The sequence below is a fragment of the Salvia hispanica genome, chromosome 1 (assembly GCF_029641045.1).
Source record: "Salvia hispanica isolate PSC_SH4W2 chromosome 1, Shi_PSC_v1, whole genome shotgun sequence".
Lineage (NCBI taxonomy): Eukaryota > Viridiplantae > Streptophyta > Magnoliopsida > Lamiales > Lamiaceae > Salvia > Salvia hispanica.
The window spans coordinates 6,629,210-6,642,632 of NC_142692.1; the positions used below are offsets into that span (position 1 = coordinate 6,629,210).

The 13,423-nt window shown below is 38.5% G+C and overlaps 3 protein-coding genes across 3 annotated transcripts; all 3 read left to right on the forward strand.

Moving 5' to 3' along the window:
• Positions 1–612: 612 nt before the first annotated feature.
• On the forward strand, positions 613–3,646 carry LOC125185400 (phosphoinositide phospholipase C 2-like). Its single transcript, XM_048081923.2, has 7 exons — positions 613–995; positions 1,469–1,801; positions 1,881–2,329; positions 2,536–2,653; positions 2,734–2,886; positions 2,956–3,042; positions 3,135–3,646. Exons 1-7 carry the CDS (start codon positions 678–680, stop codon positions 3,426–3,428), a joined length of 1,752 nt encoding a protein of 583 aa, XP_047937880.1. The 5' UTR covers positions 613–677; the 3' UTR covers positions 3,429–3,646.
• A 367-nt stretch (positions 3,647–4,013) lies between these two features.
• On the forward strand, positions 4,014–7,304 carry LOC125223293 (uncharacterized). The gene is made up of 3 exons (XM_048126376.2): positions 4,014–4,320; positions 4,425–4,864; positions 6,633–7,304. The coding sequence occupies exons 1-3, from the start codon at positions 4,156–4,158 to the stop codon at positions 7,072–7,074; spliced, it is 1,047 nt and encodes a 348-aa protein (XP_047982333.1). The 5' UTR covers positions 4,014–4,155; the 3' UTR covers positions 7,075–7,304.
• A 1,749-nt stretch (positions 7,305–9,053) lies between these two features.
• On the forward strand, positions 9,054–11,258 carry LOC125224498 (PHD finger protein ALFIN-LIKE 2-like). The gene is made up of 5 exons (XM_048127906.2): positions 9,054–9,361; positions 9,480–9,512; positions 10,096–10,318; positions 10,479–10,599; positions 10,794–11,258. Exons 1-5 carry the CDS (start codon positions 9,268–9,270, stop codon positions 11,040–11,042), a joined length of 720 nt encoding a protein of 239 aa, XP_047983863.1. The 5' UTR covers positions 9,054–9,267; the 3' UTR covers positions 11,043–11,258.
• Positions 11,259–13,423: the final 2,165 nt, after the last annotated feature.

Genomic DNA, 13,423 nt, shown 5'->3' on the forward strand with positions numbered 1-13,423 from the left:
GGAGATGTATAGCATTTGACTTCACTATTGGGTATAAAAAATTATTGTAATCTTCCAATAATATATGCAAAGACTATGAAGAGAAATCATGGAAAATCAATCAAAGAAACGAAAAATATCGATAATTAATTAAATTGGTTTATATTGATTGTAAATCATAATTAATGTAGCATTTAGCACTATAAATAGTCTGATTTTATTTCTTATCAAAAGCAAAGATATACAACTACAAGGAGAGGTAGCATCTTTGTTCTTGCCATTTGACTTCAATAATCATTAAAAACATTTTAAAATTTTCCAATAATAATCACAACACATATTCTATTATTTATGTACCATGATCTTCAAATCGAACACTTGGGAGCTCCACAAATTATTCCAATATTCTGTTTGCAAAAGTCAAATTTGATAAAGATTGTGTTTTTCCATTGGTGGGATCAAGTAGTAAACTGCCCTTTTATTTATGCTACTGAGATCATTTAATCACAATCATAAATTTTGACTTGATCAAAATTAATGTTAAATAATCATAGATTCATAGGATCATAACACGTCGGTAGTGTAAATACCGCTGTATTGTAATACAGTAATAAGCAACAAACCTAATCAAAGCTATATAAACTATAAAGCATCTCTTCTTTGAGCAAAAGTTGCAAGAAAAAAGAGAAAAAGATAGTATGTCTAAGCAAACATACAGAGTGTGTTTATGTTTCAAGAGGCGATTTCGGATCAAAGAGGCCGAAGTTCCCAGCGATGTAGCAGAGCTATTCGCGAGCTATTCGGATAATGGATCGATGAGTGTGGACCATCTCCACAGATTCTTGCAGGAAGTTCAAGGAGAGAAGCTCACTAAGGAAGAAGCTCAAGCTTTGATGGAGTCTTTCCTTAGTGAAAACAAACACCACAGCGTTTCCCAGCGTAAAAGTCTTAGCCTCAAAGAGTTCTTTCGGTTTCTGCTTAGTGGGACCAATGCTCCTCTCCCTCTTCCTCCTAAGGTAGTCTGTTTTATATGTTAAGCACAAAAAACACACACACACTCACAACATGTTTCTGGTTTCATGAATTTTTACTGATGTTCTGCAATATTCTTGAGCTTTTCAGCTCCTTTATGCAAGATCATATTTTGTTTAGCCTACTTTTAAGGCAGAACTTTTAACTGTTGATTTGATCTGATTTTGCTAAGAGACTTGAATTCGACCGAATTTAGGCCAACTATTTAGCAGAAGTTAGATGAGATTGAAAGTTTAAGTAAACAGATTTTTAAGTTGCTGTTGGTTGATGTTTCCCCATTTTATGCAAGATCTTATCTTGTTTTGGCTACTGTTTCTGCAAGATTTTTTAAGTTGTTTCTGCATAGTTAAGATGTAGTATATGTTTTAGTTCTGGCAAGATCATGGCTTTTGTTTTTGCCTGTGTTTCTGTCAAAATTTCACTAAAATCCTATGTCAAAATATGGTGATTTTGTTAGGTACATCAAGATATGAACTGCCCTTTATCACATTACTTCATCTACACTGGCCACAACTCCTACTTAACTGGGAACCAAATCAGCAGCGATTCCAGCGAAAAGCCAATCATTGACGCCCTCAAACGAGGCGTTCGCGTGATTGAGCTGGACATGTGGCCAAATTCCACCAAAGACGACATCCATATAATGCACGGAGGGACCCTCACAAGCCCGGTGAAGCTCATCAAATGCTTAAAGGCAATCCGGGAGCACGCCTTTGCTGCCTCAGACTACCCTGTGATCATCACACTAGAAGACCACCTCAATCAAGAACTTCAGGCCGTAGTAGCAAAAGTTCGCCTCTTTCGCCTCTCCCGTGTGGTTTCTTTTGATCTAAAAAAGGCGTCATAATTAACAACATGCTGTGTTACAGATGGTTCATGAGACATTCCAAGATGTGCTAGTGTGTTCCTCATCAGATACTTTTCAAGATTTCCCCTCGCCTCAGTCGTTGAAGGGGCGTGTTGTAATATCGACCAAGCCACCAAAGGAGTATCTAGAGGCGAAGGAAGGGGAGGATGGCAGTGTGAGGGTGTATAAGTCATCTGAGGAGGTGGGGTGGGGGAAAGAGATCTCGGATTTGGCAGTGAAGATCGAGAGAGAGGATGGTGGAGAGTGCGAGGACGAGCAGGAGGATCCGGGGCAGGCTGTGCAGCAGAGCGCCCCCCCTGCGTATAAGAACTTGATTGCAATCAGGGCAGAGAAGATGAAGGGAGGCATCAAGGCTTGGCTCAGAGTGAGCTCTCAGAAGGCTCATCGCGTTAGCTTGAATGAAGAGAAGCTCGAGAACGCTGTACTAACTCATGCAAATGAGATAGTTAGGTGAGTTTTAAGGCTTATGCAACTCTTTTCTTTTTGTGTGTGTGTTTTGCCATTATTAATGTTGTTGTATTATTGAAACATCTTTTTTTTTGTGTGTGTTTTTAATCTCAATGTTGTGGCACTGGTTAAACAGCAGAGTGCTTTTGTCATTTTTTATCTGATGCAACTCTATTTGTGAATTGTGTTGTTTGATTTTGTTGTTAAAGATTCAATCAGAGGAATTTGATGAGAGTGTATCCAAAGGCAATGAGGCTGGACTCATCAAACTACAATCCCTTGATAGGATGGATGCATGGAGTCCAGATGGTTGCATTCAACATGCAGGTTACAAACTTAAAGAAACCAAAACCCGAGTCCGATAGTTCAGAATCCTGACTAAGTATTTTCGTTTGTCGCGTTTCTAGGGTCACGGGAGGTCGCTTTGGTTGATGCAAGGGATGTTTAGAGCGAATGGAGGGTGCGGCTACGTCAGAAAGCCCGATTTCCTTCTCAACAACGGACCTAATGGGGAAGTGTTCGACCCAAATAAGCGCCTCCCCCCAAAGAAAACGCTCAAGGTAAATGCCCTTCTTTCATGTCAAAGTGGGAAAAAATTAACAGTTCATTAATTTTGAACTTTGTAACAGGTGAAAGTGTACCTGGGAGAAGGATGGAACATCGATTTTCATCGCACGCATTTTGATTTCTTTTCGCCTCCTGACTTCTATGTCAAGGTAACTAGGGACGGGTAAATACAGTATATTGTACCGAAAAAATATTGATAATGTGAAAGATAATATCTTAATACTACTATTTTGAAATGCAGATTGGAATTGCTGGAGTCCCATGTGATTCAACTATGAAAAGGACTAAGACGATTGAAGATAATTGGACGCCAGTTTGGAACGAAGATTTTGAGTTCCCGTTGACGGTTCCAGAGCTGGCGTTGTTGAGAATTGAAGTGCATGAATTTGACATATCTGATAAAGATGATTTTGGAGGCCAAACATGCCTTCCCGTTTGGGAGCTGAAGACCGGGATTCGAGCCGTGCCCCTACACGATCGCAAAGGAGACCAGTATAAGTCCGTGAGGTTACTTATGAAGTTCGAGTTTGTTTAATTTAAGGTGATCTCTGATGTTCATTATTCATGGAAATGGATTTCGAGACTGTGATTCAGAGTTGTGTTTCCACACATGATTGTAAGTAATGGAGATAAGTAAAGTTTGTAAGGTTATTCATGAAGTTCATGTGTTTCAGAATTTAAGTTCCACACATGTTTCCAATGGAGACAAGTAAAAGTCTATTAGATTATTCATGAAGTTCAAGTTTGTTTTAAGTGATACTCCATTTCTTGTTCTCACGAGTCTTTATTTCAAGTTTTATTATTTTTGAAGACATCAAAATTGAACGACTCATTTCTTTTTTTGCTATAAAAACAATCATTTCAAAATTTGCTACGTTAATTTCTCACCTAGGAATACCTTTTTCCGATATCTACTTGAACCTAGTTTATTTATTTAATACTCCTTTTATTATTTTTCAATTTAACTTAATGAAAATTACTTTTTAAAATCTCGTGACAATTAACTTGGCACACAAGTACTAATATAGCAAAAAAAGGAAATTTTCTATCAATAGTAAAATAAAACTACACAAGGTATGCCCAAAACTTTTCCAAAAAAAAAATGAAGGCCCACAAAATAAATGAATCGAATCTTATAAGAGAGTTTGTGTAATTGATTTCATGTAGTCAGAAGTAACCTAAAATCTAGATCACTGAAACAGAGAAGGGAATTGAGGAAGGAGACAGAGATATAGTGAAAGTGGAGGTGGAAGAGAGAAAGCATGGGGGTGGACTACTACAAGATACTTCAGGTGGACCGCTCCGCCAAAGAAGACGACCTCAAAAAAGCCTACCGCAAGCTCGCCATGAAATGGCATCCCGACAAAAACCCTAACAATAAGAAAGACGCCGAAGCCAAATTCAAGACTATCTCCGAAGCCTACGACGTAATTGCCTCTCTCTCCTTTTGATTTTAGGTCTGTAATTCCAGCGAAGCGAATTAGGATAATCAATTGATTGGGGAGATTCTGTAACTGTTTGATTAATGCAGGTGTTGAGTGATCCGCAGAAGAGAGCGATATATGATCAGTGCGGCGAGGAGGGTTTGAAGGGGCAGATGCCGCCGCCTGATGCCGGCGGATTTTCTGGCATGAGGGACGGGGGCGGTGGGGCCTCGTTCCGGTTCAATCCGCGTAACGCTGATGATATATTCTCTGAGTTTTTCGGCTTCACCAGCCCCTTTGGGGGAATGGGGGATATGGGAGGGGGTTCTAGGCCGGGGGGCTCTGCGTTTTCAAGGTCGATGTTTGGGGATGATATATTTACGTCGCTTAGGAATGCGTCTTCTGCTGGGGAAGGCGGCTCTGGTGGACATGGAATGTCCAGGAAGGCGCCGGCTATTGAGCGGATGCTGCAGTGTGGTTTGGAGGATCTGTACAAGGGGACTACTAAAAAGATGAAGATTTCACGGGATGTGATTGACTCCAGTGGGTAAAGATTCCATCTTTCGCTTCATTTACTATTAGATTTTTTTTTATTGGAATTAAGTACATAATGGTATTAGTTGCTAATTTGGAAATGTGGTGTGTTTTTTAGTGTTTTTTGATTGGTTGAGTTGTGTCTTGTTAGTTATTGATCTTGACTTTATGCAAGATAATACTGTTGATGCCTATCAACAGGTGCAGTTTTGGTGTAAGATGCTAATTTGGCGAATCTCAACATGTGTGGATTTGTTCGCGATGACCTAGCTTGTCGTATGTTTGTCATCAGAATAGAATCTCTCTGATGGGTAACTTTTCTGTTTCTTTAGATAGATTACCTGTTACCGGGAATCGTTGATACACTTTTGGACTAGTGTGATTTTGGTGCATGATGTTGTTAACATCTCCTGACACGTGTCGATCTTAGTCTAGTGGTGAGCTATCTTTTCATGCAATGCTCGTGTGAATTTGAGTAACTTTTCTGTTTCTTTAGATGGATTGCCCCAATTCCGGTATTACTGAATGGCAATGAAACCTTCATACTTTATTAACTTTCTAATGAATTGTTTACTGTAAATTGACATCAGCAACAAAGTTTAATATTTTGGTTTTTGAGATAGAATGGACTTGAATCTTGATTGGTGAATTGTACTTTGTAAGTGGTCAGTGTCACTTAAGTTCAAGATGCTATTTTTCACACTTTTAAAAATGTCAAGCTTTTGCGGCAATGCCCTAGCATGTTAGGCCATCATCGCCTAATTTCTAACTTCTTTTAGCCCTATTTAGGTGGAGGATCTGCAGCAATATATATAACTAAAGGACCAGGGTGACTTACGTGATCATGAATCCATGCATATATCAAAGGATAGACTAGCATAATAGCATTTACTGAACCTGTAATAAAAATACTTCCCACTTAAGCTACGCCCTTGTTTGCTTGTTTTTCAACACTCAGAAGTTCCAGCTTTATATTAGCTGGTGGTATCCAAAGCTTTCATGGTTCATCATTTGTCTTCACGTGACGTGTGACAACAACATCAATTCCTGAATTGGAATCTATGTGCCTATATTTTAAATTGAAAGTGAAACCCACTATATGTTATTTTAATAGCAAGAGTGCATTTATACTCTTATTTGAGTACAGAATAACTTTGCAAAATATGGTTAGTTACTAGATCCTTTTTGGAACTTTATGTGTGTGTCTAGCCTAGAGAAAGACTAAGGGAAAATCTGGTTAGTTACTGAATATGGTCTGCATAATAGTGATTGCCTCTATTTTCTTAGTGATTATGTAAGAGCAACTGTCTGCATATTCAGTTTTGAACTTTTGAGCATTATCCCTTTTTTTTCTTCTCTTTGTCAGTAGGATGGAAATTCTCGATGTAGCTGAAAACTACTTAATTTAGACTCTTTTGGCAATTAGTGTCTCTAAAGTAACTACTATGAAAATCAACTACTATGAAAATCACTTATTTAATCAGGGAACATTAATATTGATGCATCATTGCACGAGAACAGCTTGAACATGATTAATGTTCTAAAAGGGACATGAGCATTATTATTTATCATTGCCGACTTTGTTATAATACACTGTCCTTTTTCGAGTACCTACCTATCAAATTTGGGATCCCTGTAGTAAATACTCTCGATTCTAAGATTGAGCTATCCATCTCTTTTATTCAATGATTAGTTAATGTGTGTCTTATAATTTATGCTTTCTTGATTACGCAACCTGAAACACTACTTATGGCTCCATGTTTTCAACTCCCTTTCGGCAGGAGACCCTCTTCTATGGAGGAAATTCTTGCAATCGAAATCAAGCCCGGGTGGAAGAAGGGAACTAAAATAACATTCCCAGAAAAAGGAAATGAACAACGAGGTGTCATACCATCTGACTTGGTATTCATTATTGATGAAAAGCCCCATAGTGTGTTCAAAAGGGATGGGAATGATCTTGTAGTTACCCAGAAGATCTCCCTAGTTGAAGCTCTGACTGACCATACCGCCCAAGTGACTACCCTCGATGGCCGGAATCTAACCATACCCATCAACAGCATTGTTAGTCCAACCTATGAGGAAGTTGTGAAAGGAGAAGGGATGCCGATCCCAAAAGAGCCTGGCAGAAAGGGAAACTTACGGATCAAATTCAACATCAAATTCCCAAGCCGGCTTACTCCTGAGCAGAAAACAGGCATCAAGCGGCTATTGACATCCTCATGAATGCTGCCAGGTGGGGAGCTGTCCATCATACTCTTGTAAGCTTGCCTTTCTTTTTTTCGTGCTGTCTTATCATGCCTTGAAAATTTGAAGGATGAGTTCTTTTGGAAACACTTGTTTAGGTTCCCCAAATTTATTTTAGATGTTCATTTCTTCAAGATCTCTTCCTTTCTAAAATATTTGATCCTATTTTACAACCATCAACATAATTTATTATCTTTAGCTTCTTCAAATGTCTGTTGGTTATTGGCTTCATTCAATTGATGTCGTTTGACGTCTAATTTACAACTCTTTCTTGGCCATTGTTGTCGAAAGTAGAAGTTTCACGCTGTTTAAAGAAAGCATTTTCAAAAGGTCTGCGTTTTAATAGACTCTTTGAAATAGTTGTTAGTACAGCTCACAATTGTGTCGTCTTGCCTGTTTTGTTGATCTGAGAAGGTGCTTAGTTACTGTGATTCTGCCATTGTTTCTCGTAGCAGCAGACAAGAACTGTACACCAGTAAAATACAGGAAACACAACATAACTATAGGATCACATAAATAGGAATTTAGGTTTGAGTTCATCTAGTAAGGAAAGTGGATACAACTAAAGTTGTGATTCTGTTTAACATTTTTTTAGGACCAAGCATTTATGTTTATATTGGCAGTAGTAATTTATGCAAGAAGTAATGGCTACCTATTCTGGTAGTTGAAGAATGATTAAGTTGGTTGTAGTTGATGAAAAACAATTTCTTTGTCTTAACAATATTTGTTTCATGAATGATGAATCGGCCAATTGGTACTTGGATCAGACCAATCACAATTTATTTCATCAGTGCATGTAACATGTGATATGCCCCTGTGGGTCATTGTTGCTATTTGCGAACTAGAATGCTTGAACTCTTGATAGTAGATGATAAGAGTTTTAATGCAATATTGATAAGAGTAAGTGATGGATAAAATGTGGTTGAAGTAAATTTTTATAGACGACGCAAAATGAAGAAAAGAAAAAAAAAAAAAAAAACTATTGGTTGTGGATAAAACTATGTGAACGATCAGATTTATTCCTTCAGTGCATGTTTCGTGCAATGCAGTTTATACATTTCCCAACTCCAATTGGCATCAATGAATTGAAGTCTTTCAATTTAGATATTGAAAAGGTCAATTAATAGATCTCTCATTAACTTCAAAGATAGGATTAGAATTTAGAACCAATTAATTATGTTCCAAAATTAACGTATTTTGTAATTTTGATGAATTTTTATTGTAAATTTACATGTCTGATGAGTCGACAAATCACAAACGAATCACTCGTTATCATACTATCATTCTTTATTGATCAAATACTATTAATTAGTACAAATGATATGTATCATATTAGTATTCTTTATTAAAATACTAGTATGAGTTAAATCACCTACGTACAACAGTTTAGATTGTATAACTAGTCATAAATTTGTACGATATTACCTCACTATAATTAAGATCATTCAAACTTTCATAGTCATCATTATACTTATATATATGTAATTATAAATAGACTATTAAATATGAATAATAATTCAAATCTTGATGAATTTCAATGTTAAAAATTAAAACGGTCTCACTAGACGTCCAATAGAATACTATTTCAATCAAGATTATCTCATTCACAAAGAGATCTAATTCTGTTTTGTAAGTTTAGATAAATGACCATGTTAAACAACACAAGTACCTACACATAGAAGAATACTTAAGTTAGTAATTGATTTGTGTTTATATTATGAGAAGCAACTTATTAGTGTCATTAAAGTATTCATGTCACGAAAATCACATCAACTATAAAGAATTTTGTACTCCACAAAAAAAAAAAGGAAAATAGGAATTTTGGAATAATAGACTGAATAAGGAAAAAAGAGAAAATAAAAAAAATACTCCATAAGTCAATAGTCCATAAAAATAGGATTTTGGATAAAAGAGATTGAATAAAGAAAGAAAAGGAAAGAGCCCAATGGATAAAAGGATTCACCAACATCAGCAGCAACGACGTCGTCTTAAAGTCTAGCCCTTAGTAGAATTTCGTCTCCATCTGTTTTCTGATTGAAGAACATGCATACTCAAAGCTCTTCCCTCCCACTCCTCAATTTCTTCCAATTCTTTCAATTTCTTCATGTAAATTGTAAATTGTGATTGTTTTGCTCAATAGATTTTAGATCCCGTAGTTTCTTTGTCGCACAAATGGCATCAGTTTCCTCGAGTCCTCGAACTGTGGAGGAGATCTTCAAAGATTACAGTGCTCGTCGCGCCGGAATCGTTCGTGCTTTAACTAGCGGTACTACTTTACTTTGCAATTAGGTTTTGCACAAAAGACCGATTTTTTCGAACAATTCTTTCCATTTAACTGTAAACGAATGAGTGTGATACCTTTTGGGCTCCTTTTACCTTTTCAGATGTGGATGAATTTTACGGGCTGTGCGATCCAGGTTATCTGCTCTGACTTCATTTATAAGTTTGAGTTTTGGTTGAATTGAAGCTGGGTGTTTTTGACTTGGTTCTGGTGTTGTAAATTGATTGATGAAATATAGGCATTTTGAGGAATTTTATTATATTGCTGTTTTTTTAATCAATATAGGGTTTTGCTTGATTGAAGGTCTAATTTGCTCCTATATTGTGTGATTAGGGCTGACGTCGATAGCAACTAGTTGATTTCTCTGCTTTGATTATGTTTTTTCCTTTCAAAAAGGCAGTTAATTTTTGTTATTGCTGTAGCTATGTTTTGACAGTTGTTGCAGGAATTAAGCTTGATTCAGAGATTTTTTGTTTTGTTTCGGCTAATAGTGATTTTATAGCCTTTTAGTCAAAGAGAAATCAGTTTCTTGATGTCTAATTTGGAGACCTGGTTGATTAATTAGCTTCTTGTTGACAAAGAACCTTTGAAGAAAGCAATTTACTTGCGGTGTGAATTTGCTATGCTGGTTCTTTGTCCCGTCTTATGCTAATCAACTTCTTGAATGTTTTTTTGCTTCTCTAGTTGATCATGTTTGGTTTCTGGATTTTACTTATTAGAGAAGGAGAATTTGTGTCTATATGGACACTCGGATGAAACTTGGGAAGTAACTCTCCCAGCTGAGGAGGTTCCACCGGAGCTCCCTGAACCTGCCCTTGGTATCAACTTTGCTAGGGATGGGATGAACCGAAGAGATTGGCTTTCCTTAATTGCTGTGCACAGTGATTGTTGGTTGCTCTCTGTCGCTTTTTACCTTGGAGCTAGGCTTAATCGTAATGAGAGGTATGAATCATACCTTTATGCTTCAAAACCACATTTGGGTTGCATAGATTAGCTTCGTCTTATTTCCATAGATGCTTTTTATATAATTTACAGAGCTCATAAACAATATTTTACGAGGAAACTTCTCTGATTGAACATCATATGGTATCTTAACTTGCAGGAAGCGCCTCTTCAGCTTGATCAATGAATTGCCGACAGCTTTTGAAGTGGTAACAGAAAGAAAGCCTGGAAAAGATAAACCCAATGCTGATAGTGGAAGCAAACCTCGTGTTGGCACAAAGGTACGAGATCCTTGAATTTGAAATGATTGTTAGTATATCCATGAATATTTGTTTCAAGTTTCCTTACATGGTACTAATGCACTTTTCCTTTCAATTTTCTTCTCTGTCTCCACTCATGAATGTTGGATTAGTACAATACTCAATATTTTAGTATAAAGAGCAACTGTGGCTTTAGATATGTTGTCAATTTGCAGAGATCCAATGATGGCCAAGTCAAAAGCAACCCTAAGCTGGCTGATGAAAGTTTCGAAGAAGAGGAAGACGAACATACTGAAACATTGTGTGGAAGCTGTGGTGGAAACTACAGTGCAGATGAGTTCTGGATTGGTTGTGACATCTGCGAGCGATGGTACCATGGGAAATGCGTGAAGATAACGCCTGCTAAAGCCGAGAACATCAAGCAATACAAATGCCCCTCCTGCATCAAGCGCACTAGGCAGTAGCTGCCGTGATCGAACTGAAGATTCATAGTTTTCACTCAGACCCTGACAAAGTAGTTTAGCAATATGTGTTTCGATCCATCTCGCTGTCTACTAGGTGGTCGTCTATCGCATTGTCATATGTTTTAAATAGGAGTTGATGTCTTTTATTTTAATGCTACAATATCATATGGTTTTGATGTTTCTGATGTATCATTAATTAAAAATATTTTCATGGTTTTTGTGTTTCTGTTTAACATTTTTTTTAGTAGCATTTATGTTTATTATATTGGCGGTAGTTGAAGAGTAATTAAGTTGGTTGTAGTTGATGAAAAACAATTTCTGTCTTAACAATACTTGTTTCATGTATGATGAATCGACTATTGGTACTTGATAATGACAACATTTTATTTCATCAGCGCATGTCACATGTGATATTGATATGTTTGTGTGGGTCATTGTTACAAACTAGAATGCTTGAACTATTGATAATAGACTATATGGATTTTAACGCAAAATTGATAGAGTAGGTGATTGATGAGATGTGGTTAAAGTAGCTTTTATAGACGCACACAAAATGAAAAAATAAAATAAAACTATTGACTATGGATAAAACAGGAACGATCATATTTACTCCTTCCGTCCCATATTTGGAGTCACTTATTGTTATGGCTCGGATTTTAAGAAAGAGTTGAAGTGTGTAATAAATGAAGTGAGATGGTAGAGTGTGTAATAAATGAAGTGAGATGGTGGAGTTGGTTGAAGGTGGGTCCCTTTTGACTTTTGATTTTTGTTTTGATTTATTTTAATGTAGATAATGACATTTTTATGTAATTTTGGTGAAGAATGAGGTAAAATTGTATGACCAAATATGAAAAATTCTAAAAGTGACTCTTAAACTAGGACGGACTTTTATAGCAAAAAGTGACTCTTAATCTGGGACGGAGGGAGTATTTCACAAGTGCATGTATGCATTTCCCAACTCCTATTAGTAGCGATGAAATGAAGTCTTGCAAGAGTTTGTTAATTTGCTTAGAGCACTCCCAATGGAGGTGGCGAATTCTCGGCGATAAATCGCCGATTATCGCCGAATTATCGCCGGCCATTGTGGCGAAGTCGGCGATAATTCGGCGATAATGTTACCGTTGCTTCGCCGAGTGGCGATTTATCGCCGGATTATCGCCGAGCGATCGCCGGCCACTGTGGGCGACGCTCGGCGATAATCGGCGATTTTTAAAATTTTTTTTTTTTTTTTTGGCCGAACGGCTATTTTATCCCACCCCTATAAATATTTCATCCTCTTCCTCCATTCATCACCCACAAACTTCATTCACACAAATTTTCAATCTTTTTTCTCTCCATCTTTATTAAATGAGTTCTGATTCATCGTCTCGTGCTCAGTCCGACGAGGAAATATCACATTCTTCTTCCGAAGAAGAGGTACCTCCCGCTCCCACCGGATGGGATGTAGCGGGTTTCGCCAACAACCCAATCAACAACTATATCTCCCGCTGCATACAAAGCGAGATCGCTCGAATGCAGCAGCCACCCCCCCAACGGCCAATCCGCCGGCGGCGCCGATACATCCCTCGCAACCACACTGGTGCGCACGATCGGCTGTTCGCCGATTATTTCGCGGAGGAACCACGTTATCCGGCAGATGTATTTCGTCGCCGGTTCAGAATGCGCCGCTCCCTCTTCCTGCGCATTGTTAATGCGTTGTCCGCGCGTTACCCCGAGTTCCGGCTCCAGCGAGACGCAGCAGGGAAGCCCGGACTATCGCCCCTACAGAAATGCACTGTTGCCATCCGGCAGTTGGCATATGGAGGGTCCGCCGACATGTTCGATGAGTATCTGCAATGCGGCGAGACGACTGGCAACGAGTGCCTGAAGAATTTCTGTCAGGGCGTGCGAGAGATATTTGGGGAGCACTACCTTCGCTCGCCGGACGCAGCTGACTGCCAGTTCCTACTGGATTGGCACTGGAGGACCCACGGCTTTCCGGGGATGCTCGGCAGCATCGACTGTATGCACTGGCAGTGGAAGAACTGCCCAACCGCGTGGCGAGGCCAGTTTACTACCGGCTACAAAGGTACGCATCCCACCATCATTCTTGAAGCCGTTGCCGACCAACGGCTTTGGATTTGGCATGCTTATTTTGGTATAGCCGGGTCGAACAACGACCTAAATGTTCTCAATTCCTCGCCCCTTTTCAACGAGCGGATCAACGGATTAGGCCCCTCCATCGAATTCACGGCCAATGGCAATGTGCATAACATGGGGTACTACCTGGCTGACGGCATCTATCCGCAATGGCCCGTGTTTCTGAAGACGATCAGATGCCCACTCGGAGATAGAAGAAGGTATTTTGCCCGAGCGCAAGAGTCTGCGCGCAAGGATGTGGA

What these genes read in the sequence shown, in the direction of transcription:
- LOC125224498 (XM_048127906.2), top strand. Translation starts at nt 9,268, where the DNA reads ATGGCATCAGTTTCCTCGAGTCCTCGAACTGTGGAGGAGATCTTCAAA. An exon ending in CGTTCGTGCTTTAACTAGCG is followed by an intron (nt 9,362 to 9,479) that starts GTACTACTTTAC and finishes TTACCTTTTCAG; the next exon opens with ATGTGGATGAATTTTACGGG. An exon ending in TTACGGGCTGTGCGATCCAG is followed by an intron (nt 9,513 to 10,095) that starts GTTATCTGCTCT and finishes TTTACTTATTAG; the next exon opens with AGAAGGAGAATTTGTGTCTA.
- LOC125185400 (XM_048081923.2), top strand. Translation starts at nt 678, where the DNA reads ATGTCTAAGCAAACATACAGAGTGTGTTTATGTTTCAAGAGGCGATTT. An exon ending in TGGTTGCATTCAACATGCAG is followed by an intron (nt 2,654 to 2,733) that starts GTTACAAACTTA and finishes TCGCGTTTCTAG; the next exon opens with GGTCACGGGAGGTCGCTTTG. An exon ending in CCCCAAAGAAAACGCTCAAG is followed by an intron (nt 2,887 to 2,955) that starts GTAAATGCCCTT and finishes ACTTTGTAACAG; the next exon opens with GTGAAAGTGTACCTGGGAGA.
- LOC125223293 (XM_048126376.2), top strand. Translation starts at nt 4,156, where the DNA reads ATGGGGGTGGACTACTACAAGATACTTCAGGTGGACCGCTCCGCCAAA. An exon ending in CTATCTCCGAAGCCTACGAC is followed by an intron (nt 4,321 to 4,424) that starts GTAATTGCCTCT and finishes TGATTAATGCAG; the next exon opens with GTGTTGAGTGATCCGCAGAA. An exon ending in GATGTGATTGACTCCAGTGG is followed by an intron (nt 4,865 to 6,632) that starts GTAAAGATTCCA and finishes CCCTTTCGGCAG; the next exon opens with GAGACCCTCTTCTATGGAGG.